The sequence below is a fragment of the Aphelocoma coerulescens genome, chromosome 3 (genome assembly GCF_041296385.1).
Source record: "Aphelocoma coerulescens isolate FSJ_1873_10779 chromosome 3, UR_Acoe_1.0, whole genome shotgun sequence".
NCBI classification, from domain to species: domain Eukaryota; kingdom Metazoa; phylum Chordata; class Aves; order Passeriformes; family Corvidae; genus Aphelocoma; species Aphelocoma coerulescens.
Genome location: NC_091016.1, coordinates 3141055 through 3166835, shown reverse-complemented (window position 1 = coordinate 3166835; position 25781 = coordinate 3141055). Strand labels below are relative to the sequence as shown.

At 39.1% G+C, this 25781-nt stretch overlaps 1 protein-coding gene and 1 long non-coding RNA gene across 17 annotated transcripts in view; one reads left to right on the top strand and one right to left on the bottom strand.

The window, feature by feature from the left end:
- Positions 1-25781, top strand: part of CCDC88A (coiled-coil domain containing 88A) — a 65280-nt gene that overhangs the window by 5985 nt on the left and 33514 nt on the right. For all 16 annotated transcript variants that reach the window (XR_011149574.1, XM_069008839.1, XM_069008849.1 and 13 more), the window contains 10 exons: positions 9612-9720; positions 13368-13437; positions 17062-17120; positions 17728-17811; positions 18379-18519; positions 19666-19835; positions 22676-22757; positions 23338-23496; positions 24878-25024; positions 25518-25662. Coding sequence is in view for 15 of the 16 variants with exons in the window: in XM_069008839.1 (XP_068864940.1) it covers positions 9612-9720; positions 13368-13437; positions 17062-17120; positions 17728-17811; positions 18379-18519; positions 19666-19835; positions 22676-22757; positions 23338-23496; positions 24878-25024; positions 25518-25662 (1166 nt within the window). In the remaining variant the exon portion in view is untranslated. The remainder of the gene's footprint in view (positions 1-9611; positions 9721-13367; positions 13438-17061; positions 17121-17727; positions 17812-18378; positions 18520-19665; positions 19836-22675; positions 22758-23337; positions 23497-24877; positions 25025-25517; positions 25663-25781) is intronic.
- On the bottom strand, positions 10718-14078 carry LOC138107542 (uncharacterized). Its single transcript, XR_011149576.1, has 3 exons — positions 13885-14078; positions 12883-13007; positions 10718-10799 (listed from the first exon to the last, which is right to left on the bottom strand). It is a non-coding gene; the product is annotated as an uncharacterized lncRNA (long non-coding RNA).

Here is a 25781-nt window from a genome sequence, read left to right as displayed (position 1 = left end):
AGTTCTTAGTGTAATGATGAATAATTTCAGACTGGACCATCAGCCTGCAGTGAGCTCTGAATTGGGCAGGTGAGGTGGACACAGACTGACACCTGGGCTTGTGAGCTGATTGGGTTTTTGATAGATAAAGGGGAAAAATGCATGGGTTGAACATGGAATGCTTGAAGTTTTTGATCTTCATTTGTCTCTGTTTTACTAGTTTTTGTTAGCTTTTGTGCTCTTTTCCACAGCTGATGTCTGCTTTCCTTCATCCTGGCTACCCTGATTTATTTCTGACCAGGAAACTACTCTGTTGTTCACTCTTGTTCCTTGCAAAATTTGAAGATTAGGAATTAGATAATCTAATCTTCCTTTACACATCCACATCCACTTCTTTCCTCTCCTTCATGTGCCATCTTGATTATCTTTCTTTGACTGTGTCTCCTTATTTCTTTTGATAGCCTGCTACTTAGCCCATCCATACTCTAGACTACTGCCTTGGGCCAGGGAATAAAAACTGAATTAAAAACTATTTTTTAATACATACAGAGGTTTCTATTAAGTCTGTCAACCTGTTCCATAAATAGCCATCTTAGATCTAATACCAAAATAACTTGTCTCAGCATTGAAAGCATTCTGTCAAGGAAAGAACCTACATTCACTATGGCTTTACAGTTTCTTTTTCAGAGAATTTTGCATTTCACATTCTACATGCTGTTTCAAAGCACTCCATGAGAATAACAGCAGCAGTAAAATCCAGAGTTTTAAGTTAGTTACAGACCCCTGGCTGATCAGCTTGTACCCTTCAGTGGCAAGGCTGTCCTGCTTCAGATTTCGTGGCTGGTCTGGGGATCTCTCCATCACAAACCTTTGCAAAGTATTGCTCTGATCTGATCTTTCTTTTAAAAACTAACCTCGTTAACTGAATTTGGGTGCTAAATCAAGCTCATCTTATCCTACGCCAAATTTGAGATTTACTTCTAGATTTTCCTCATTTGTTTCTTCTGTTAAGAAGGGACTTTTAAGTTTTGTGTTTGTTCATATGTTCCTCTTCTTTTTGATTCCTCCTCTTTTTTCTGTTAGCTAAATAGCAATTTCTTGCCTTCCTTGTCTTTCATAATGCACCACTTTTCCCTAGGTAGTAATTATTTAGGGATCAAGACATTTTTCCGACATGCTGCTTTGTTAACGCACATGACCTCAGTGGTCAAAGATTATTTGGGACTAACTGTGTGAGAGTCTCTGTGTTTGTTTGCTTTGTTTTAGAGTCCAGTCTTTATCCTGAAGATGCTCCAGAGGCAGTTGTTGTTGAGCACTATTTGAAAAATGCCTCCCCTTCGTTTCATGGGATTAATTGATGCCAAGGCTTTGAATTGAAGCAAGGCTACTGCTCGACCCAAGCAAAAATTATCTGATGTTGTATTTTTGAGCTGGGAGATTGTATGGGATGAACTCGTAAATGGTGTCTGTCACATTCCTGGCCATGCAGTGAATCTTTGTGCTGCACATTTAGAGACACTCCAATGCTTGCTTCCTTTCCTATAGTGATGGAAGACAGTCCACTTAGGTTTATTACAGAATTTTATCTTGGTTTAAGCTGCAGGGAAATATTTGTTCCAGTTTTTCTGTGTGTGGTGTCTTTGTTTTTCTTAAATAAGCCCCTGAGCAAAAAATGTCTGGTGGAATTTCCTGGTAGCTTGGGAATACACTTGCTGTGTATTTATTGTGTGTGCTGGGCAAAACCAGAATACAAATACTAGGAGATGTATGAGAGAATGTAGGCAAATGTTACATTGTCACTAGTCTAAAATTGGGTGTGGAGAAAGATGAAAATGTGTATTTTATTGTTAGTCATTTACTTATAGTGGGTTTCTTTCCCTTCATAAGGATGGGAAATTATCTAAAGTCAAGGTGTTCTAACCAGAAGTACTTAGTGGGAATCTATGTGGTGCTGTTTTTACAACTGAAGAGCTTTCTAGTCACTAAAACTTCAATATTTGTGTAGCTCTGGTGTCATCTTACTTGGCAGATCACACATCAGTATTTCCTGCAGTTCTTAATATTCAGTGCTGAGGTGTTTGTTTACCTGTGGTCAGACTACTGTGAGTCTGAAGTAGTAACTAATTTTTTTTGAGAATTTGTAGCTTCAGCAAAGTTCAAAGTCAAGAGTAAAATCAGTGAACATTTTTCCAAGTCTTTCAAAGGAGAAATTATTTTTGGTAGTTATATGATTATCAAATAAAGCAAAGTACATGTTGCTGTGGTGCTGTTAGGATACAAGAAAAAAAACCTGTACTTACAAACTCCTCTTAAAAGTTTTTTTCAAGCTTAAATAAAGAAGACTGCATAAATATGTTTTGCTTTTAAATCCTACATAGTAATTTTCCCTTATATTAATATTTTAAATGTCTTAGAAAGCATGTTAGCTCCACAAATGTAATTTGCTCAGGGCCATAAGTGTTTATTGTCTTCTCTGCTTGCTGCTTCCTGGCAGTGATGACAACTTGCTAGCCCTATTCTGCTTCTTTTATAACTGTGCCTGATGTTTCTTCCAAACTAATACCCACATGTTTGCAGAACGATCCTACCAAGGTGCGCTGTGAAAACGCTTCCTCACTCCAGTGCCCTGGGATGTTTGGTGCCAAGTCATGCTGCATCTTGTGATGCAGATCTGGGTGTGCTTACGTGTGAAGCCGATCTTACTGTTGTGACAGGATTTCTGGGGGTGGCAATGTTTGCAGCGTTCCTGTGGTCAGTTGCTTTGAGGTGTTAATCACAAAGTCAAGTAGTTCTCAACTACTCTGTTAATTGGTACTGAACTGAATAGGTCTTGAAAATTTGGACTCATCTCAGAAGTAAAAAATGTTGGCTCTGAGAGGGGAAATAACACGCAGTGCTTGAAGTAGAAGTCAAAACTTCAGGCTTCATGATCCTTAGTATTTTGCTTCTATGGCATGTCCATCTGCTTGCTTTCTGGACCTTTAGCCTGTACCCTCTTGCATCCTGGGCACCTGTGGGGTTTAGTTTGGTTTGGAAAGTGATGTGGTGCAAGTACAGCAGTTTAATTGTCTCTTTGCAAATGAGATTTGCTGCTAAATTGTCTGTAGTTAAAAAACCCCTCCAAACCAACCAAGTAAACCAACAGGATGTCCCTTGAAAGATATTTAGATTTGATGGAGTAGTGTGTGTGTTTGTCAGACTTTTTGGTTTTCGTGTGTTCCTTGAATAAAAAGTTTTGTTTCTTGATGTTTCTTCTAGGAATTGTCAAATTTTTAATACCTAGATGTGTTTATTTTGTGTATCAGTGTTAAGTGTTCTGTGCTGTGCTAGATCCTATAGATTTTCCTTTCTGTGAGTGGCACTTGTTAATTTGGTGGCAGCCAGATTACCTTTTGCCAGCTGTGGAGCAGAGGCTGCTCCACATCCATTGATTTGTTGTGGGGAGCTCACCCAGGTTACTTGGTACCGTCAGCAGTGACTCATTAGGTTCAATTTGTGGCAGAAAGCTTTATTGTTTTTACATACTACCTTCTAGTGTGATAGGAAAAGAATAGTCGAGATCAAGGTGAAACAATAGTAATAAAGTCATTTCATACTATTTGATGATAAAGACAGTGGTTGCTCTGTAAACTTGGAAATTAGGATTTTTAGGGGGGGTGTTGATTCAGCTACAAGTGTGTGCTTAGTCAATGACAGGTGAACTGTTTTACCTTCTTTCTTGTTTTCTCATACATTTTGTTCATCTGCATGCATCTTCTTTACTGCTGTTAGGCAAAAGAGAACAGAAATAAATTTGGGCTGTTCTGGACTCAGTTTGTTTTTTTTTTAAACCCTGGGAGGAAGAAACTAAAGATCAGTCAGCAGACCTGTTGAATGTACTTTGATTTTGCCTGGCTGTTGGCTTATTCACATGTAGACCTGGGAGTGTAGAGATGTGAGGGGATGTCTCTTCAGGCTGATACTGCCGCTGCAGTGGGACCACGCAGAGGTTGTGATGTGCATCAGGTCCCCATCCCTGGAGCAGGAAGAAGCAGGGTTACTGGGCAGGACACAGTAACCTGTGCTGCAGCTCTTCTAGCACCCTCAGCCGTGAGGAATCCCACAGCTCCTGTGCTGGGAGTGCCAGCCAGGCTGCTGAGGAACCGTGCAGCTGCCCTGGGTAGTTGAGCCCGCTCAGAGGCTGAGCTGAGGCTGGCAGGAGGGAGGCTGTCTGCATATGCTCAGTATCCACGGATACGTTCTTGGCAGTGCTCCCTGTGATCCCACCAGCCACTCCATTTGGGTTAGGCCAGTTGGTCATGGTTTGATTGGTTTTTATTTTTAAGTAGGCATAGGGCTTCAGCCTCCTGACAGTTTATGATGTTGGACATAATCCTAGGAAGCGGGGTTTTGCACAAGGACCAAAAGACTTTTGATGCTAGGCGGGCTTCCTAGAGCTCGCATGATCACGAGGCAGAAAACGTTGGATGCAGCTGCTGAACTTCGGGCACACACAGTCGATCCTTGCTAAGTGCAGAGTTAGCAAAGTGCCCTTAAACTGAGGTATCAGTACTGATTTTGTGGCAAAGGGTATCTCAAGTGTTTGGGATATCTTCAGATGTTTGAGCAGATGTCTGCAGAGCTACATGACCGTTTCAGCTGTTCATTGGCTGCTGCTCAGTCTTGAGGGCAGAAATGCAGGTGTTGTACAACTAAAAGGTAGATTGTCAAATCTACCAATTATTCTCCAGTGAAAGCCCCAATTTTATTTTGACTTTTTTATTGTTTTGTCAGTAAAAGGACGCTACTGTATTAAATCTCTTTGTAAAACACGTTTTGAGCATGCTTATTATTTTCTTGCCAGTAGTAAATACTGAAGATGCCCCTTTATTACTTGAAATCTATCCCAAAATTTTGTTAGCAGTAATTATTGAAGTATTTGACAGATACCAAGAGTGAACCTCAGCATTCCAGTAAAAGGACTTTGCAGAAAATATAACTTTATTAGGCAAGCAGCATTTGTTTGTACAAGTGAATGCTGTGCTACTGTAAGCTAAACCACAGGGTAGCATTTCACTGAACTCACCAAATACATTCAAACAATGGTATATTTCAAATTAGGGTGTGTTATGATACCAGACTTAATCATTAAGTACCATCAAGGAACAGATGGCAAGGGAGGACACAACTGGTTTGCAGTCTGCATAGATTTAAGCATGAGGCCATTAAGCTATCACATTCCCATTTCTGATAGATTTTGGTCAATGAAAAATTAAAGACACATAATCCCTGATTATATGAAGTCCCAATCTGTGATTCATGACTGAATACTGGTAGTATTTCAAAATCACTGAAGTTCTCTCTGTAATCAGGAGTTTTAAACTAATGCATTATTGGGATAGATGCTCCTGTCTGGTTTTATTGCTATTGAAATTAATGTATCTTGTCATAAGTAGGTTGCTCTTAAATGTAAAATTGCTTAAGGGTATCTTTTACCGCTCTGCTTCCTATTGACTTCTAGACAGATTTGCCCTATTTTGCTGGGCTGTTTGCCACTGAAGCAGCTCAGTATCCCCACCTCATAAAAGGAGCAGTTCAGAGCATGGATGGCCTTAAAAATGTTTATAGTAGCCACCAGAATCTTACGGTTTTAAAAAGCTGCTTTTTAAAGCTATGTCGTATAAAGGTCTGTCTTGGAAGCAGTTTATCTTCAAAATTATTTAATTTGTGTCCAGTTTATTTCAGTGTCATTGGACCTAATGTGTTCTAATAAACAGAATTGCTTTGCATTAATAAAAATAAAATCATTATAAACATTTTACTGGTCATAACAATTCAACAGTTCAACATATGGGTATAAGTATTTCATTGAAATATTTAATAAATTAGTTTTCAAGAACTGTAAATTAGTTTAAAGGTGCTCTTATAAGGTTTTGGCAGTTCATGTTTAGAATTTTATCCTTCTGTGTGAAAAATATTTGCACATCAGATTACTTTAGTTATTTCAAGTGCTTGGTAAAAAAATTAATACCCCCTGACTTGGACCAGCCTGAAAAATACAATTCTACAAAAATGTAGTGGAAATGTGTAGCCGACATCCTGCTGTATTATTTCCTCTTTGAGGGGGACAAATTAAGACATCAGTACTTAAGATGATGGACTATATTGACTAAATGAAGAATATTTAAAATGCTGTTTAGTGGATTAAGGAGACTGCTGAGCATTCAGGTTGGAGTCTTTGAGAAAATGAGACCTGGTTATCAGTAATGGAGTGAAGGTGGGTTTAGTTATTTTTTTTAAATAAGGAATCTCCTGCTGAAGGACCTGATCGCGGTCCTTTCAGTAACAGTGGTGTGAGGAGGGATCTGTCAGCTCTGTGCTTGGCTGTTCCATACACCAACCTGACAGTTCTAACACAATCTGAAAGGTAGAAGGAAATCGGTGACTGAAGATGAGGGAGCTCTGTTAAATACCAGCACAGAGGCCACTTGGTAGAAGAATCCCTCAGTTTTAAACATTTGCTTTTCAGCATGAGGTTAATTTTAGTAGGCAGCCTGTAAATAGTCTGTGTTTATAATCATTTGATGACCTGATGTGGTTAGAAAGATCTCAGTTACTGTAGCACAGAGGTAAAGTCCTATTTGCACTGGAAGGTGCTGGGAGCAGGATTTCACTCTGGGAAGCACTGGAAACAATTTTCTTGCCAAGTCACTCATCCTAGTCATGGCTAACACTTATTAATTGGGAGTGTCAAAGACAACTGACCTCCCATGGTTGTAGAATAATGAGCTAAGAGGACATTCATTACCAAAAACCCAAAAAAGTAATCTACTACCAACAGTGAGTTATTGAGGGTACATGTTTCATTAAATTTAAAATGATTGGTAGAGATTAGTAGTGTTAGTACTGATGTCTCACTACCTTGTTTTTATTGAACCTCAAAAACAGTGGGTTAAATTTCTTGTTACCATTTCCTATTTCAAAGTTCTACTGAAAAATGTTAAGGGAACTTGGAGTTCGGGGTTTTGTTGGGCCCTTTACCACAATCTTTTAAAAAAGTTTAAAATGACTAAAATAAATTTGTTCTGTGCACCAGGTTGTCCCAAGGCTGACGTTCTGATTTTAATTGCTGGTCATCTGCACTAGCAGAGCTTCTTGTAACTGGACAGTTGAGTTTTTCAAGTGGTAAAGATACAGTTCCAGAGCACATCTGTGGCCCAAGTCTTCCCAGCAAAAATTCACAAGCTCACTAAACTGCTTCCTGCAATTTAAGCCAACAACAAAAAGCCAAACCAAAACAAAAAAACCCTAGCTTTCTGTTTTAAGCTACAGGAATGAATCATTTTGGCACTAAGCAAGTCAGCTTGTCATAGAGGAAGGTGAGGTTGTTAAAAGCAGCCCAAGCCTTCCCTGGTGGCTTGGTCTGATCCCCTGGTGTCAGGAAGATCCAGTGCTATGCAAATGTTAAAGTTTTTGCTCATCCAGGATCAATCTCGATATCCAAGCACAGCTTTTGAAATGAGGAGATGGAAAGCCTGAGCTTTTATGACATTTGTGTTCTGGATTCTTGTGGTTGCACACTAATTTTTGTGTTGATGCTAAAATAAGGGCTGTCACAATATCCAGGAAACCCCTGTGCCCTGTTTTGAGTGCTCTAAAGGGAGAGGCATCTGAAATGTGTGGCTGTAGAAATGCTGCTGAAGATGATGAAAAAGCCCAGAGATAATCCCATGGTCATTAAGATTAAAGATGAAGATTAAGGGCCCAAATCGGCCTTTTGGAGATATGAATGTAGAAATGGGAGACTTCAGCTGATCTCTGTAGGTCAGCAGGATTTATTGTGGATTTTCTCTTCTGATTTTAACAAATTTGAGTGAATTCAGCATAGAAAGGAGTCCAGTCCTTACATCTGCAAAGCATAATTATTTTTAGCCCATTTAGTTGCTTTTTCAGCTACAGGTTGGCTGAACTAATAAACCCAAGGTCACATCTTAGTCACATGGTTTGGCTAATATGTTCTAAAATGTGTTTTAATTGTTCATAATATTTTTAGGAACATGGTGATGAGCATTTAGGAATGAGGCAATTACTCCTGTCCTAATTTTCCTAGATTTGTAATAATAATTGCAGAAAAAAGATACTGTGCCTACTGCTTTTCTTTTAAAAATGTCTCTGTGTTGGAGGTGCATTTTTTATATGACCTGACTTCCTTTCCCAGCAGTGTTTTTTCTATTATTTCTAGTTGTGCTTACAAGCCAGGAAATGCTGATAGCAATAAACTGAAGAAAAGACATAAATATGTCTTTAAAAAATAATATAATATGCTAAAAGTTAAGCAAGCTGTAAAAGGCAAATAAAGTTTGTGTAGGGAACTTATATATAAGTGAAAAATATGTAATTTGTACTGAGAGTATGTGAAATTACCAATCAGTGATAAATTGCATCAGAGTAAGTCATGATAACACAATGTTCAGGTCATTTTTGTTTTATAGCAAATGACTCCTCTTTCTGCATTTGATTCTGACTCTAATCCTTCGCCTGTGTGTGAGTTATTGAATTCCATTACTTTTGCACGTTCCCAGGATCATTCTCCATTGCCATAGTATTTTTTGAAGGTTGTTTTTTATTTTTTTTTCTCCCAAAGTTTGCCAGTGGCTGTTCTGGAAAGTGTATTCTGTGTTCCATTGTCTAAATCATTAATGACAATGTTGAATAAAACCAGAGCCAGCAGACACATATCCCTGCAGGAAGCCCTGGTTTGACAGGGAAATGTTGGTAGTTTGTTTTTGAGTGCAGCATCCCAGCCAGCTCTCATTTATCTGATAATAATATCATTAAACAGTACAATAATACCATTAAATATAAAAAGTTACATTTTGCAACTGCATCAAGAATCTTTGTAAAAGTGAGAAACTTCACATTGGCCATCCCTTACGAAATCTTTAAACATTTCTGAGTTGGGGGGTGCTTTGATTCTGCCTGGTTTTCCATGAGAAATCCCAGTGAATGGTTGTAGTGCTGTCCTGTGTGTGTTAATAGCTCGGTGTGTTACAAGGTACTGAAGAAGGGTGACTCACCTGCATTTCCTCAGATCCTCTCTGCTTTGTGAAGGAAAAAGTGACTGATTTCCTCTTCAAAGCCAAGACAAACTGGAGAAAAATCTGGTAGTATATGACACTACATGACAAAAATTCCAATTAATAATCCTTTGTTGACACATCTCAATGATCTGTAAATATATTTAAAATAGTGTAGTGTGTGCTAGCATGATGTGTTTCATATTCATCGTCATTCTAAAAGTTAAAAATTACTTTTTGTTTCTTGTGCCTCATGGTAGTAAAATAACATCATATAGCCACAAAAACTTCCCTGTCAGACCCATTCCCTGGGAACTGTGGTGGGTGCTCCCAGTTTCAGGCTGCATTGATGGCAAACAAGAGTGTGGGCCTGGCTGGCTGTGTCAAAGACACATTTCAGGCTATTTCCATCTTCCACAACTCCTTATTGATCTGTGGAGAGGAGAACAAGGCATGGTAATCAAGACAAGGAATGGCTGTGCTGGCACATTAACTATACCATTTGTTTTATAGAGAAAGCTTTAAAGATTAATGTAGTGTGTGTTTCATGTATTCTTTTTTCTTTTCTTTTTGCAGCAATCCAAAGTCTGCTAATCAGAGGATAAACAAAAAAGTAAACAATGATGCATCATTAAGGATTCAAAATTTGTCTATTTTGGTGAAACAAATAAAAACTTACTATCAGGTCAGTAATTGTTTGTTGTCTTATGTTTTGCCTGGAATTATTTCTAAACTTTTTTCTATAGTTACGGCTTTGAGGGTAACAGGAATAAGATCATCAAGAGATATTTGTGTGGATGGTTGTTTATATATCTGGTCAAATTTTTTATCACTATTTACAGGTATAAGGGTGGTGTGAACACACTTTTGTATGAATGATGATCTGTTTATAGAATAGATACTTCGTGTGTTCAGTTACTCCTGTAGTACATTAAGTACTATTGGTTGGTATCTTCTGAGTTGAAGTAAGTTTTGTGCCAGTGAGAGAGATTATTACATGTGCATTTAGTCTTGTAAATGGAATTTTTGTAAAGAAAAACATGGTGAAATTTACTGGGCTTAGAATGAATTTGGGAATTTGTAGTAAATGCAGTGAGGATCTAAGTCAGAGCTGTGAAAGAGCCACTGAAGTTTTATGCCTTTTTGATGCTGGTCCTGTGCCTGCTGGATGCTGAGCTGGATAGGTGTTGTACACATGGACATGCCACAGCTGGGCACTGCAGCTGTCACCAGTGTCCCTTTAGTGTGACTTTTAGTGCCCTTCCACACTTCCCTGCTCCTTCCTGCCAGGAGAGCCCAGACCTGGGAGAAAACCTTTGCTCTGCCTCTCCCCACACATCCTGGCCAGCCTGTGCTGCAGTCTGCTTCTCCTCCTGGGTGCACACATAGCGTGTGCTTTCCAAAACTCCGAGTGCAGTGAGAATTCCCAGCTGTCACTGCCGTGACCAACCACGGAACATCTTCCCAGCACTTCCCGCCCTCTTTCCTTAGCAGCCTCTGTGCATGGATATGTGTGTTGCCTGCTAAGGCCCATGTGCTTTTCCTTTTCCTAATGGAAGTCGTTTTCCACCAGGCATTAGTGTTCCACAACTGGTGCAACAGAAGGCACAAACACTGACAGGATTGATCTTTATTGGAACACAAAGCATTCCCTGTCCTGCACTGGCCTCATGGTATCACCAGTCCAAGTGCTCCAGTATCAGGCAGAATTGCTGGCATTTAGGTACCTTTGGATGATTCAGGATTGTGGATGTTGCTCCAAACCTTTGTGATAGAAATAAGTTTATTAGAGCTTTTTTAAAATAAAAAAGTTTTCTTACGTAAGAAATGTTAGAAACAGTCACCATGCCTTCAGTGGTCCAAGCTATATTAAACTGCCCTTTCAACTGTTTTACACAGTTTTCCCTCCTTTCCCTCCCCAGTCTTTCAGGGTTTTGATCACACGTGAGGGACCACGCAAACACTGAAGGGCTGGTGTTCTAGCAGGAGTAGAGGCATTTACTCTCCAAACTGGAGAGCTCCTTTGAATTTAAAATTGTTTTTTGCCTGTGTAGATGTTCACTGCCCTCGTGCCTGCAGGGAGGTTTGTGCTTTGTGGTAGTGGAAGTGTTAAAGGATGGACTGTTTCACACAGGGGTCAGTTGAGTTCCTGTCACCTGTGAAATTCCCCAAGGCAGGAAAGCTGGGGCTTGATGGATGCCTTGGAATCAATCTGAGAGGCCTCCCTTAGGCTGGGGTGAAGCAGGAGCCTCACACCCGAGCGCTCCTGAAAGCTGAGTGTACAGGCACCGTGCCTGGGGGTGTTCCCTGGGGATTCCTGGGATCCCAGGGGAGGGAACAGGAGAGCACTCACTGTACTGAGAGAGGACATTGAGTGTTGGAATCAGACACTGATGAATGTGGGAATCTGGAATTTTTGCAGTGTGTTAACCTAACTCTCAACACTTCTCACTGTGAGCTTGTCCATGCTGGTTTGTTCCATGTGGTTTTACAACTGTGGAAAACCTTCTCTCAATTTAGGGAATAATTGCATCAGTGCTGTGGATGTACTTGTCAAAAAGCCCGCACTGGTAGAAAATAACATTCAAAATTAAGGTGTAATGTTAGATTAGTCAAGTTTTTTTTGTTCCTGTGTCATCTTTGTTGTTTTCTGGAATTACACTTCTGGTCCTGAACCAGTAATTTGAGCATGTCCTTTTCTTGGCAGGGTAAGAGTGTGGAACTGTTCTGAGCAGTTAATTCAGGACTGTGATTCTAAATTTTTGGTGGGCTTGAAAGGTTTAATCCAGTGAGCTTCCGTGACTCTCAGCAGATTTGACTGAGGATGTGAAAATCTTCAGTACAATAAATGCTAATGAACTGTCAAAGTTTGTGCAAGCTAACCCAGTGCTGAGGCTAACACCGAGTGACAGAAAAGGTGTCAGACATCTCTGGAGCAAGGCAGAGGTGTTGTAAGGAAACAGGTGATCATGTCCATACAGGGCACAGATTCTGGTTACTGCTGCTCAGACTCTGCTTTATGTTACATGATCAGCTTTATGACAGCATCATGGAATTATTTGAGGTACTACCAAAAAACACCCCCAAAAAACAACAAAAAGCCACTCTAAAAATACGTGATTTTCTTTCATAGTAGCTATTGATACTCAGTAAATGCCTTATATTTTATCTGTTTTGTATTGATTTAAAGCATTCTGTGGTGCACTTCATGTCTTATTTCTTTTTGAAAATTGTCTTTATCAAAGTCTGAGAAGTACAGGTGTCATGGTTGGTTGAAATTCATGATATTTGAGGAGGTCAAAGCTGTTTTCTCCCTCCTTATAATTTTTCTTAGGTATGCCCAAAAGGAATGTATGTTTTGCAGTCTACTATTAATCAATTCAGATATAATTTTAATGTCCTGTATTAACTGATGGGAACTTTCAAGTATAGCTGTGGCTAATAATTTCTACAGGTGTTTTTAAAGAAATACAGGGTTTTTTTCAATTAGACCTAAAGCAAGTGGACTTGTGTTAGGTTTTTGCCTACAATATGACACCTGGTGTGTGCCTTGGACTCTTCTGGAATATGGTTTTTTTGAGTAGGAACATTTTATATAGTAATGGATCTGTCACTGTGGAAAAACAAAAAGCCTGACTATAGGATGGGAATAAACATCTGGGAACAGGAGAAAGACTATTCTGCTTCAGGAGAATTAGACTCTGTCTAGACTGGGGATTTGACCCGATTACAGCCATTACAGGAGCTCCATTGATGGAATCCATGGAACAGATAGGCAGAGCTGCTGCCTGGTGTGTGGCATTTCCAAGCTGAAATTCCATGTGATTGTGCAGACAGGGGTTTGTACCTTTATATTCACAGCTGGTCCAGTGTCACTGCAGCAAAAACCCCTGGGATTTTCACATCCACGTTTTGGTGAGGCCAAAGAAAGCGTGAAATAAAGGAAATGGATCCTTTGCAGTAGAAATGCACCTTAGAGCCAATAAAACAAATGTGTATCAATACATTAGTCAGGGAAACATGAGCATAATAAATTTAAAGGGTTTTGCTTCATTCTGAGACTTGGGATCTCTTTGGCTTAAGATCCCTAAGCCAGCTCATTGCCACAAGAGGATTTTCCTGTGTGAGATGATTGTGCAAACCAGTAAAACAAGGCTTTTGTAGAAGTAACTTGTAAGTTTGATTTTTTTTAATTGGAGTGCAAATAATTAAGTATTGAATGTCTGTGCATGAAGTCCTGAAAAATATTAAACTATTTAAGGAATACTAATTTCTCTTTAGTGGGTGTTGATGTACAGATGATGTAAATAATGTTTTGATTAACTTTTATAGGAGACTTTGCAGCAGCTGATCATGATGTCTTTGCCAAATGTGCTAATAATTGGCAAGAATCCTTTTTCTGGTAAGTTTATTTTTGACTAAGATGAAAGTGTATGCTGGTGTGATAACATATTCTTTCACTGGAAATAAAATTCCTATAGGATTGAGCCTTTCAGCAGAAGATTGTGTAAATACTTTATCAGATAAGTGGTTTAATAATGATGAGTAATGATTTAATAATGATTTTCTTTGTCCATACTAAGGGTCCACACTGTAAAAAATGTGTTCTGCCCCAGCTTCAGCCCTGGCTGTCACTAGGATTTATACTGAGCCCGAGTGCATTTCCCAGCAACCAGGGAACCACTGATGGCACAAAGTTGAAGTTTCATGTACTCTCAGCTACTGCACTTTCACCTTTCTTTACCTATGTCACCGCTGAGGGAATTGGCAGTTCAGTGCATCTCACTTGATCCAGCTCCTAATCCTTGTTTTTCCTTCCCCCAAACTCCTGCTTTTCTTGCATCCTTACCTGAAAAATACTGCAATTGCCTTCTTGCTTTCTCCCCTGAACTGATACTGTCTTCTCCATGCTCCCACCTTCTCTGCTTCCAGCTCTGAGAGTTGCAATTTTCAGACCAAGAAAATTAGCCTGTGTGGAGCCAGCTGACTATCCACAGCCACTTGGGAATCTCTGCACCATGCTCTCAATTCCAGAAGCACGGAGCAGACACACCTGGCCTGCATGGAGCCACTATGGATTGGGCAGAATTTATTTACTTGGGTCTAATGTGTCCCAGGTGTTCTCCTCCTGATGTTCTGACACCTCAGCAGAGAGGTCAGGAACTGCTCTAACAGGCTGTGTAGCTTCCCCTGGCTGTTTTTATTTCTTTGGGATGTCTTCTCTGCCATGCTTCTGTGTCTGTGGGCCAGGGGGTTCCTCATGAGCCAGAAGAACCATCTGTGTTTCCTCACTTCTCAATCCCAGGGCTCATAATGTTGGTATTTTCCGTATCCCATCTGCACATATCCCATCTCTGTAGGTATCTTGCTTTAATTCTTTTGGGTTTTACTTTCTGCTTCTGAATATTGCTGCTTTTGCTTCCGAGGTCACAGCTTTTTCAGTTTTTATATGTGCAGCTGCTGTCATATGCACCAAGAAGTGTGAATGTGGTCTCTTCCTTTCCAAAAGAGCAGAATGCATCGTGCTTTTGTAGCTTTGATTCCAGACTTTCTTAAGGTTTTCAAAAGACTCCGTGGATTTGCCTAGAAACCAGATTTACTGGAAAAACAGATTAAAAAAACCCGAGGTCATAGTATTGGTTTGTAGTTGACATTTTTTATTCTGTTCAAAATACTGAGAGAAAATGTCTTAACAATATTGTGTAGTATAAGATGACATTTTATGGAAAATGCACTATCAAACCCCACAGGGATAATATTGCATTCAGTTGTATACATTCAATTTTATGGTTTGGTCATTTTTAAGGAGTTGTCTTTGTGTTTTGGGATCTGTGGTTTGGCAGCTGGAACTTTTGCTGGTGTGTGCTTTGCTCTTCTATGGGGATGTTGTTGGATTTGTGAGAAAATTTGGACTTTCCTGTAGCGTAGCCCTCACATGAAAAAGAAATTGTTATGCTTGGACAACATTCTTGAAGGTGTTTCAGATCCATGCTGGAGTTCAGTCGCAGAGTTTGGACTGAACCAGCAGATAGACCTGTTCTTTTGGGTTCTATCCAGAACCTTTCCCCTTTGAAAGTTAGGACTGCTCTTGCTGTGTCAGCTTGGAAAAGGATCTCATCCCTACATGGATTTTTAAGCTTTTTTTGGGCAGGTGCAGGGAAATTAAACCTCGGTGACCTTTGGAGACACTTGCTGTGTAAATCTGGTTGCATCAAGGCAAGCCCTGGAGTAAAAGTCAATTCCCTGATAAAGACTTGGATTTAGTCCACTAAAACTTAGGCTGGAGGTGTGATTTTTCACAGGGATGTCTCCCAGTTTTTCCCCTTTGCACTTAAGGAATGATGAGTAGAGAAATCCCGGAAGATGCCAAACTGCAGATGGCAGGAGCAGATACCAGAAGCAGTTGGCTTCTGGAGGAAACTGCAGGGAGAAGGCTGGAGTAGAGGTTTGGTAAAACGGGTCAGCAGGGATTTTATCAGGAAATATTTCCTGAGCTGATTGGCAGGAAGGCAGTTGGAGGAGAAAACTGGAGGAGAGCAGCTACAGCCCGTGACTGTAAATGTTAAATTCAATTACAAAGGGATAATGATGAGGCAAAGGGGAAGGGGAAAGATTAAAGAAAGTTCATATTTCTGAGGGAGCAAGGCAGGGGAGGATGGAAGCCTGCAGAGGGTGGGAAAGGGATAAGAGTGAACACAGGGAGGATCAAACGGTGGCACAGGGTAGGGACAAAGTTCAGCAGCAGCTTGGAGGGTGTAGAAGAGAATCATTATTTCTGTGGTTCTGATGGAGGAAAAGGAAGAAAAACATAGAAGATGAGGGAAGCTGAGCTGGTTCAGTATTTTGCCCTGGTCCTTCGGGGAATGTGGGGGAGAAACAAGGAATCAATATTCAGGCAGGCGTTTGAAAGCCAGTCAGGAGATGAAGAGTGAAGAGGAGCTCAGGGATTACTTAAAAATTTAAAAAGTGTGATTAATTTATTGGGATAAGTGAATGTAGGATATGAACTGTTGGCATGGATTCCTCCTGTTCCACTATTCCTGTTAACCTTTATTGATAAGACAGACAGGTGGAATTCCCCTTCTTCACCTGAAGCAGCTTCTGGTGAGGCACATTCCTTGATGTTTTTTCTGGTTTTCCATAAAAGACTTCACAGCTCGAGCCTTTGGGATACAAGAAGTCTGAATAAATGATTAAAATTCTCCCATTTGAGTCCACATTTTTTGTAATGTGTTTATCTACCTGAGAAACCTCTCTGGAAAAACTCAGATATTCCATGTTCATTTGGATTATACACATTATGTAGCTCCCTCCAAAAGAAGCAGCTTGAGTCAACGCCTAAACTATTTTGTCATCCTTGAAGCATTTGCTTCATGGCATTTATGTTCTAGATATAGAATATATTTCTATATTTAGTTGCAAGATGAGGACATTGTGAACGTAAAAAGTAAGAAACATTTTTATTAATCTGTAAAGAGTTCTTTAACTTAAGCTTCTTTAGGAGATTAAGATGCTTAAGGCCAGATTTGGAAACATATTTTGATTTTTTAGATGTGCAGATGAATATCTAATACAGCTTTGTAAGGAATTTAAATGAACTTGTCACCTAAGTGAAAGAATTTAAATGAACTTGTCACCTGAACTCTTCCAGCTTGGGAGTGGCAGATAATTTAAGCCCTTTTGTAACTATCTTGAGATACCCGAGATTACCGTTGAAAACTTGATTGTAGGTCTCCAAAGCACTTCTAAAAATGTCACTCTGAAGTTTTGCTTTTTGAAGGGCTGAATTTTTTTTTCCGTTTGGAATTGTTATGGCTGTTGAGGTGTTTGTTAACTCTGGAAGTTGGCAGTTAATGGTGAAAAGGACTGAGCTGAAAGATGGGCTTTTCCTCATCTGGTTGTTTTCTAAACTAGGTTAACATAAATTATATGGAAATAATGAGAAAACCTGGTGTTTTCTGAGGTATAGGGGAAGAAGTTCCAATTACAATTGCACAATTACCATTTTTTCTTGTTTTCTTCTTAGAACCAGGTACTGAAGAAGTAAAAAAGCTCCTCCTGCTTTTGCTTGGTTGTGCAGTTCAGGTAGGTTTAATTATGTTTGTGTCTCTATGAAATTTTTGAGTTACTGATCTCTTTTCTTACTATTTTAATACTTGGGGTGGTGGTATAAAACTTTTCTTCCTTTGGTGGTACAGTTGGATTCCTTGAAAAATCTGAACATTCTGACAATTAAAATGGCTACAACCCTACACCTCTTATTGCACAAATACCTCCAACTGTCTGTGTAGGATTTCTAATGGGTTACTAATTTCAGTAGTGTTAATTTACCTGATATTGTAAAGGAAGGAAGGAAATGGTAAAGCACTGAAAATTCACTTACTGCAGCTATTTCGTGTTTTTAATAAACTACCACAAAATTTGAATAAGTAACAATTTCAAGAAACCTCTTCCTTAACCCTTTTCAACTTGTTTTCCTTGTATCATTTAATTAGTGTTGAAAGTTATAATTACTGTAGCATGGCATAAACCACAGATTTACTGGTCACCAGAATTACTGGATGATAATTTAGCCATGTGACCATTGCAATGTCAGCTCTATAAGTTTAAGCTCTTAGAAATACAAAAGGGGAGTGAAAATACTTGTGATTATACATAAAAATGTGTATAAAATAGTTGTCTCTATTTTTAGTGTCAGAAAAAAGAAGAATTTATTGAAAGAATCCAAAGTCTGGATTTTGATACCAGAGCAGCTGTTGCAGCCCATATTCAGGAGGTATTTTGGGGTTTTTCTGCTTTTAATTTTGGGGTTTCTTTTTGAGATGAACTGTTGTATTGCAGGAAGGGGAGCTGCACGTGTTCAATGGCAAGTAAATCAAGTATGTGATTTGCATATTGAGTGGTTGTACTAAGCAAAAAAAGGCTTTTATTTTTTCACTTGATTCACCAAAAGATTTCATGATTGAGCATTTTTGGATTACATTTTTGGAGCAGTACCAGAAAGCAAGTTTGTTGCTTTAAGGGTTTCTTAGTTACATGCAGCAAATGTAGTTTAGTGGAGTCTTTGTATGCAAATTTATTTATAAAATACAATTCCAATCAATGTATGTGGTAGGTAATTTATAATACGTCATTGTCACCTTGCCAGAAGGACAAGGTGCTGCTTCCAGATAGATGGAAACCCCCTTCCATTACATATAATTTAATATATTTTAAATGGGTTTTTTCATACCTTGTCTAGAGAATTTAACCTGTAGAGTTGCAGCTGTATTTTCTTAGTGCTTCCTTTCTACTCTTAAAATTCCAAGAGGAAGTTTTTTCTCTTTCATTTCACCCCATGTAGGTAACTCATAATCAGGAAAACGTGTTTGACCTGCAGTGGATGGATGTCATTGTGCTGACACAAGAGTATGTTGAACCTCTCCTGAAAAATATGGCATTGCATTTAAAAAGACTTATAGATGAAAGAGATGAGCACTCAGAGGTATGGATGTGGGTTGGTGCTTAAGAGAAATACAAGAAATCTTTTTTTTTTTTTTGAGATGATGCAGCTCAGGATGTTTCTAACTAACAGTTTAATTTTCTTCTGACATGTTAAAGCAAGGCTTCCTGACTGCCAGAAAGTTGTTTCAGGGAGTTCCTTTGTGCAGATTTGTTAAATAAATGTAGAAAAGATAAGTAGGAAAGATAGCAGGTGGTATTTTCTGTGTAACTGAAATGTGAAATAACTTCAACATTCTTCTGTAGCTGAAAACAGAAAATCCAAAGCTGTTTCAGCTGCATTTAGCAGGAATCAATAACCCATCAATTTGCAAGCCAATCACTGAAAGCTGCCTGTTCTATTCCTGTATCCTGTTGTCCAGGTTTGAGGGGGATAAAGCAGAATCCATTCCACAGGAGGGGACGTGTTGCAGCGTATCATGAGGCACAGTTGTTGTACCGTGTCAGAATCAAGGAACAGAATTGTATTTAATAAAAATTACAAGTTATGAATCATCTTGGTGGTCCCAGATTTGCCCCTCAGTAGAGTGCATATGTCAGTGTTGCAATTATTCTGGATATTCCTTTGACATTTTTTTCAGATCACAGCATTGACAGGAGTAAAACAGAGGGTAGGGGATGGCGGTGATGCCTTTGTGCAAAGGAAAAAACAAAGGAAAAATACCTTAAACTACAAGAGATGTTCATATTAGGCTAACCCCTTTATTTATAGGAGGAAATAGGGATATTCCTGTAGGTCTGATGCTTTATTTAGTTGTCAAGGATGCTGCTGCTCACTGAAGAGCATGACTTTGTTTAGAGATACATGTTTATCTTTATTTTCGAGAGGTGATGGTTTTCAAGGAATTCACACCTTTCATTACCCAGTCCATTCTGAGCACTGGTCATTTTGTGGGCTTAAAAGTCTAAATTTAAAGTGAAAAATAAAATTTCAAATAACCAGATGGTCCTGTGCAAGAGCTGCAGCTCTTTGCTTTGGGTGTAGAGGGGCAAGTAGAGCTTTTGTCTTCTTCTATGGCCAAAACCTTCCCATCATTCTTACGCCGTTCCAGTGTCTGATAGGAATGATGCACTCAGAGATGGCTCTGTGAATGCCACTCTGGACTTTTGCCTGTGCTCTGCTCCCCAGACCATCATTGAGCTGTCAGAGGAGCGGGACTGTCTCCGTTTCCTGCCTCACGCGTCGGCGGCGCAGTCCCCGTGCGGCTCCCCCGGCATGAAGCGCACCGAGAGCCGGCAGCACCTGAGCGTGGAGCTCGCTGACGCCAAGGCCAAGATCAGGAGGCTTAGGCAGGAGCTGTGAGTACCACTACACACTCAAATCCTTTCAAAATGCTGCCTCTGCACACTTCTAGTCCTCTTCAGACCAATTCTTCATCCTTTCCGGTGGTAAATTACAGCTTTAAATGCTGCTTTTAGTTGTTGCTTCCCAGGAGGGGTATTTTTATAATACAAGAAGATTTGTGGACCCAGGGGACAAATACAACTTTTCATCTGTGTTTGTCTCTGTTTGTATTCATAATGGTGTTTTGACCTAAATCTTACACTCTGGTGTCCCTGAAATTGGGGAATAAAGGTGGAAGTCTCACAAATCTCAGCCTTTTGTTCTAAGACCAGGTGGTCATTAAAAGGAGATGGCGCAGGAGGGATTCCTTCTCAGTGGCATGATTAGGTGACCTGTTTCCAACAGGAAATATTCACCTATGGTTCATTCATGGTTTAAATTCATTGCAGATAGGACAAAAACTTTGCATTAGAATGATTTCCTGTTTCCCACCTCTTTGTTCCTGTGTAAAAGATTTCTTGTCTGCACAACACGTACTTGCCCCTGAAAACTACTCCTGATTCAGTAGGTTTCTCTGGGCACTTTGTCTTCATGGTCAAGGAGCAAATCTGAGCAGAGTGAGGAGTTACTTGAAGAGAAGATCAATAACAGAACTGTGGAGAATCTGCTTCTCCCTGTAGCAATGTGTCAGTTGTTTTAGCAGAGTGAAGTGTGTGTGTGTGTTCTGAATTAAAATGCTAAATCTGAAGAGGTTCAATATGTGCAGAAACAGCACAAATAAAGATTTTTTTTTAAATTCAGCAATGGAGAGAGGAGACAGGTAAATTAAATTACAAGCTGAAGGTGGCATAAGTCGCAATTCCCAGTTTGTTGATCAGATCATTTCTAGCTGGCTGGATTAAGGATCTTGTTGATTTAGTCCGAGGATCCCCTTCCCCCACTGCAGCGTGGTCTCCATGAGGAACAGAGGACAAAAGATAGGGCTCTTTTTTCCTGATGTCTGTATTATTATGTGTCTCCTGCAATGAGCCCGCCCAGGATATTCTATAAACAGCTGCACCAAGAAAATTAGTGAAAAAATTGCTGTTATTAGTTTGATTGACAGTTAATAGATAGCCTAAACAGTGAACACTGGTATGTTCTGTATAATTTAGTCCAATCCTCTCCAGTCTGTAGCTGAAGCGTGCAATTAGGGCAACACTGATGGCTCAGAACAGTCCACATTTTGCACTCTTACGTGAATTCAGTTGGTAAATAAATTCCCTTTACATGTAGCAGTATTTTAAAATACTAGACTTGGATGAATTAACTTCTGTCTGCAGTATTTGGTGTTAAATGCTGCATCTATTTGATAAATTTAAAATTGCTTTAATTCCAGACTTGAAAATACTCAGCGTAAAATTTATTTATAATCTGGTTTTGGCAGTGAACCTTCATACCTGGTTTAATATGCACTGTAGCTGATGTAATTTAATATAAAAGGTCTGTAAAGATGATTTTTCAGTTGGATGCAAACCAAGGAATATAGAAACTCCAAAGCTGGAAATTGCACACCTCATTTTCTGAATGTTGAGTTCTGTGTGTTCTCGTGTAGAACAATGACAGGAATATGGATGCTGATGGAAAAGTTACAGAAATGTGGAATACATTTGTGTTTGTGCCTAGTTTCTGAGCACCTCTGGAGGGGGAGAGCTGTGACAGGGATGTTGCAGTGAGCTGTGCAAAGCTGAACCTCCTGTGCTTGTAGGCTCAGTGACCTTTTCCAAACAATGTCTGGTTGCAAAAAGATCATTCATGGTGAAATTGGCTCATTTTTAAAAACAACTGCTCTAGTTTTGTTTGAAACATACCTATTCTTTGTTGGTATGATTGTTTTGAGATTGTATTATACGTGTCAGTCCATTAAATTCTCTTGTTTCCCCCTTTTCTGCTTTTGTTTCTTACTTGTATTCCAGAATGTGAAATAATATAGTAGCACATTTGTGTATGCAATATATCTTTTAAGAATATTCAATATTGGCAGGTTTTTCAATAGCAAATACTTTTTGTTCTGAGGTGCAGTTGAATGTTGAACAGCAGGTATTCTTTGTCTGTGAGAGAATTAAATATTTCCTTTGCACTTACTCATGGTTTAACAAACTCATCTTTCAAAGATTGAGAAATGAGTTGGAAGTTAAGAATGAGTCCTGTAGGAATTACAACATTCTATGTCAAATTATTTTTAGCACAGGTTTCTGAGTAGACTAAAACAGACACTGTGTTTTTTCCATAAAATTAAAATTCATGTGTTTCATGAAATTACTGAGCTTATTAAGCAGTATCTTCTTCAGCTGAGTAGACACCTAAAAATCTTGATTCTTCTCTGCAAGAAAAAAGGAATTATGAATCTACAGAAGTGCTTTTAAAATTGGCTTTATATGATTGTGACAAGGGGTCAGTGTCTGGTTCTCCTGGAAAGAATCTGGGCCTTTTGAATGTATATTTTGACATTATTCTGAGTTGACTTTTGGATGTGAATCTCCTGGTACACATTCATGTGTATTGTCTGTGGTTTGTTAGCAAAAGTCCCTTATTGCAAGAATTCCTTTCTTACATCCTGTTTTCTACGCTGCATGAGTAGGAAACAACAATTTAAAGGACTACAAAAAGACTTAACATTTAAAATATTAGATAAAGACTTAAACCAAAAGAATAACCAAGTCATAATGGCAACCCTAAATTTTATACTCTGATGTCCCTGAAATTGTGGGTTAAAGGTGGAAGCCTCACAAATCTCAGCATTTTGTTCTCAAACCTGGTGATCATTAGCAAGTTTCATGGCCATGTTTAACTGGTTTGTGTTTTCTCTTCTAAGTGAGGAAAAGACTGAGCAGCTGCTTGACTGTAAACAAGAACTGGAACAGATGGAAGCTGAACTGAAGAGACTTCAGCAAGAGGTGTGGGTTTAATAATTTTATTACTTAAAAAAAAGTTGCCACCACCAGAACAATTCACCACTCTTTCTTTGATATTAAGTATGTTTCCATGTTTCTTTTTTTTTTATTTTGCACTCTGAACCTGATCTTGTGTAATTTATTCCTTTATTTGGTATAGTATGATGGAAAAAAGTGCCCTGACTTAGGTTAGTATTTCTTCTCTAATATTTTTGTTTCTACAGTCAAGGAATTTGCCCCCAGTGCATCCTCTGGGAGGATCTTCTTAAAATGAAAGCGCTCCAATTTTGTCTGGCTTTTCTTTATACTTTGTGTGTCAACAATGAGGGAAAAAACCCTAAATACATACATGAATATGCAACACACAAAACTACAGTGAGTCCTTGAAAAAGGCCAGTGCAGTTTCCTTGGAAATACATCATCTGAACTAACCCTCTGAAATATATTCTACTGTTTCTTTGTGTTTCTCAGAATTCACTGATACCTCTCTGCATTACCCTGATTTAAACAATGAAGATCTGTGTTATCCTTGACCACGTCCTGTCCAGCCTTACCTTTATTTCTGTGTCTCCCTCTGTGCCAGAACATGAACCTGCTGTCGGATGCCCGCTCTGCCAGGGTGTACAGGGATGAGCTGGATGCGCTCCGGGAGAAGGCGATCCGAGTGGACAAGCTGGAGAGTGAAGTCAGCCGCTACAAGGAGAGGCTCCATGACATTGAGTTCTACAAAGCCAGGGTGGAGGTGAGTAAATCCAGGGTAAAATCATCCACAACCACCATTCTTCTCTTGGCTGGGGCTTTTTCAAAGCTTTTCTGGAGATTAAAACATTGGGATGTGAAAAAGGGTTGCAGCTTGTTGCTCTGGGATATGGCAGTCAGGTTTTTGTGACAAACGGCAGTTTTTAGGGAATTGTCTCTGTGTCTAATGGCATGGAGGTCAGCAGTGTTCACCATAGCTCTTAAGCTAGCAAGGCCAGTGGAAGCCTCTGTGAAGGATGGATTGAGAAACCCACAGAGGAATTAATTCGAAAGATGCTATAAATATAATAATTTTTCTCCTCCTGTAGGTCTCTTAAGGGAAGGCAATATTCTAAGTCAAGTGTTGAGGAAATGTAGGCTGTTCACATAAATGAGTACAGGACAATTGGAATAAAATACACTAAAAAAAGATGTGCCAACACCAGGCAAGGGGAACTTAGAGTTCTGGCATGAGTTAGTGATTTAGGAGTCAAATCAACATGCAGGAATTTTTCAGGGCATCATTCTGTCTGTAAATGCCGAATTTGATGGGCAAGTGCCATACAGTATAAAAATTAGTAAAGGAAAGCAGATTGGTATACAGGATTTGACAGCAGTGGAAGTTTCATTTTCATAGACTGTTTGAACTAATAAACCCCCTAAAATTTGTTTATATGTTTTCATTGCTTGTAAACTATTGTTTATTTCAAGCATGCTTTAATACAGAGAGATGTTAATTAGTTGGGTTTGCTTCATAGTAATTAGCTAATTTAATATTTGTGTAGGGAGGAGTATGAAGGATATTTATGTGATCTTTTCTCAGCTTTGCAGCTATGTGGTGAATTTTGAAAAGTTTTGTCTTTATATCATGAGGAAAATTGCCATTTATGTATTTTGCACATTACTTTCATCACATGCTATGAAAAAATCCTCTCTATACTGAAAGCTGCTCAGGACCCTGAGAGTGGCTGGTTTTAATTTAAGATTGTGGTTGCATTTTCAGATCATGGCTTGACTTTGGGCCCAGTGGCCTATAAACCTAATTTTGGGCTGTACATGCAGGAGTTCTTTCCAGATCACAGCCCAAATCACAGAGATACTGATGGTTTAATTACAATTATCAACACCTTATTTGTTCTTAATGGCTTAGGGAGTATTTCATCTAATTTATGTCAGATTTTATTTTCATCGGAATTTATAAATTGCATTTGTGTGAAATTGCTGTAAGTGTGCTTTTTATTAATTATTTATTTTTTATTATTTATTTGCAGCTCCCAGTTTTAGTTCAGGTTTCTGAAACTGCTTGTGATGGTGTCAAAGTTGGTATGAGCAGGGAAATGTTTTCGGGTTGGGATTTATTTTTTGTTGTTGCTCAATTTTTGCAGGAGTTAAAGGAAGACAATCAGGTGTTGCTAGAAACCAAGACAATGTTGGAAGATCAATTAGAGGGGACACGAGCCCGTTCAGATAAACTGCACGAGTTAGAAAAAGAGAATTTACAGCTAAAAGCTAAATTGCATGATATGGAGATGGTGAGTGTCAGGGGAGGGTGGCAAAGGCAACTGATACACACTGAATTTCGTTTCCATTTTTAATAAAAGCCTTCAAAATAGTGGATAGAGAAGGAATGTGATGATAAATGCAGAGACTCGAGCAATAGGATTGGTATTTTGATGGGAATATAATGAATTGTTACTTAAATGTTGTGTTTACCCCATGCACTTTGTTTCCTAATACTCAGAGAGAAGTAAACTTTGGAAGAGTAGGGAGTGATTGCTGTAGGTTATGAGGAGAGGTTCTTCTTTGTAATCTTCTTTACTGGTTGTTCCTGTTCCCTTCAAAGTTCTCCCAACTTTTGCCAGTTCCTCCCCATCTCACTGTGTCAGCAAATCAGAAAAGAGCATTTTGCCCTTCCCTGTGACAACATAATAAAGATAATAGAATACAGATATTAATAGAATATAGATAATAAAATACTTGGCACATATTGAGACTTTTCTTTTAACCTGTGAAATAATTTTCAAGGAGCGTGATATGGACAGAAAGAAGATTGAGGAGCTCATGGAGGAAAATATGACCCTAGAAATGGCTCAGAAACAAAGTATGGATGAGTCTTTGCATCTTGGCTGGGAGCTTGAGCAGATAAATAGGACTACTGAACTTTCTGAAGGTAAACATAGTTAATGCTTGCAAAGTGATTGAAATTAAAATCTCAGAGGCAGGATAGCATTAGGAAATGAAATGTCCTTATTTCTGAAGTACAGAGCGTGTCATCCTCTAGGGAAATGC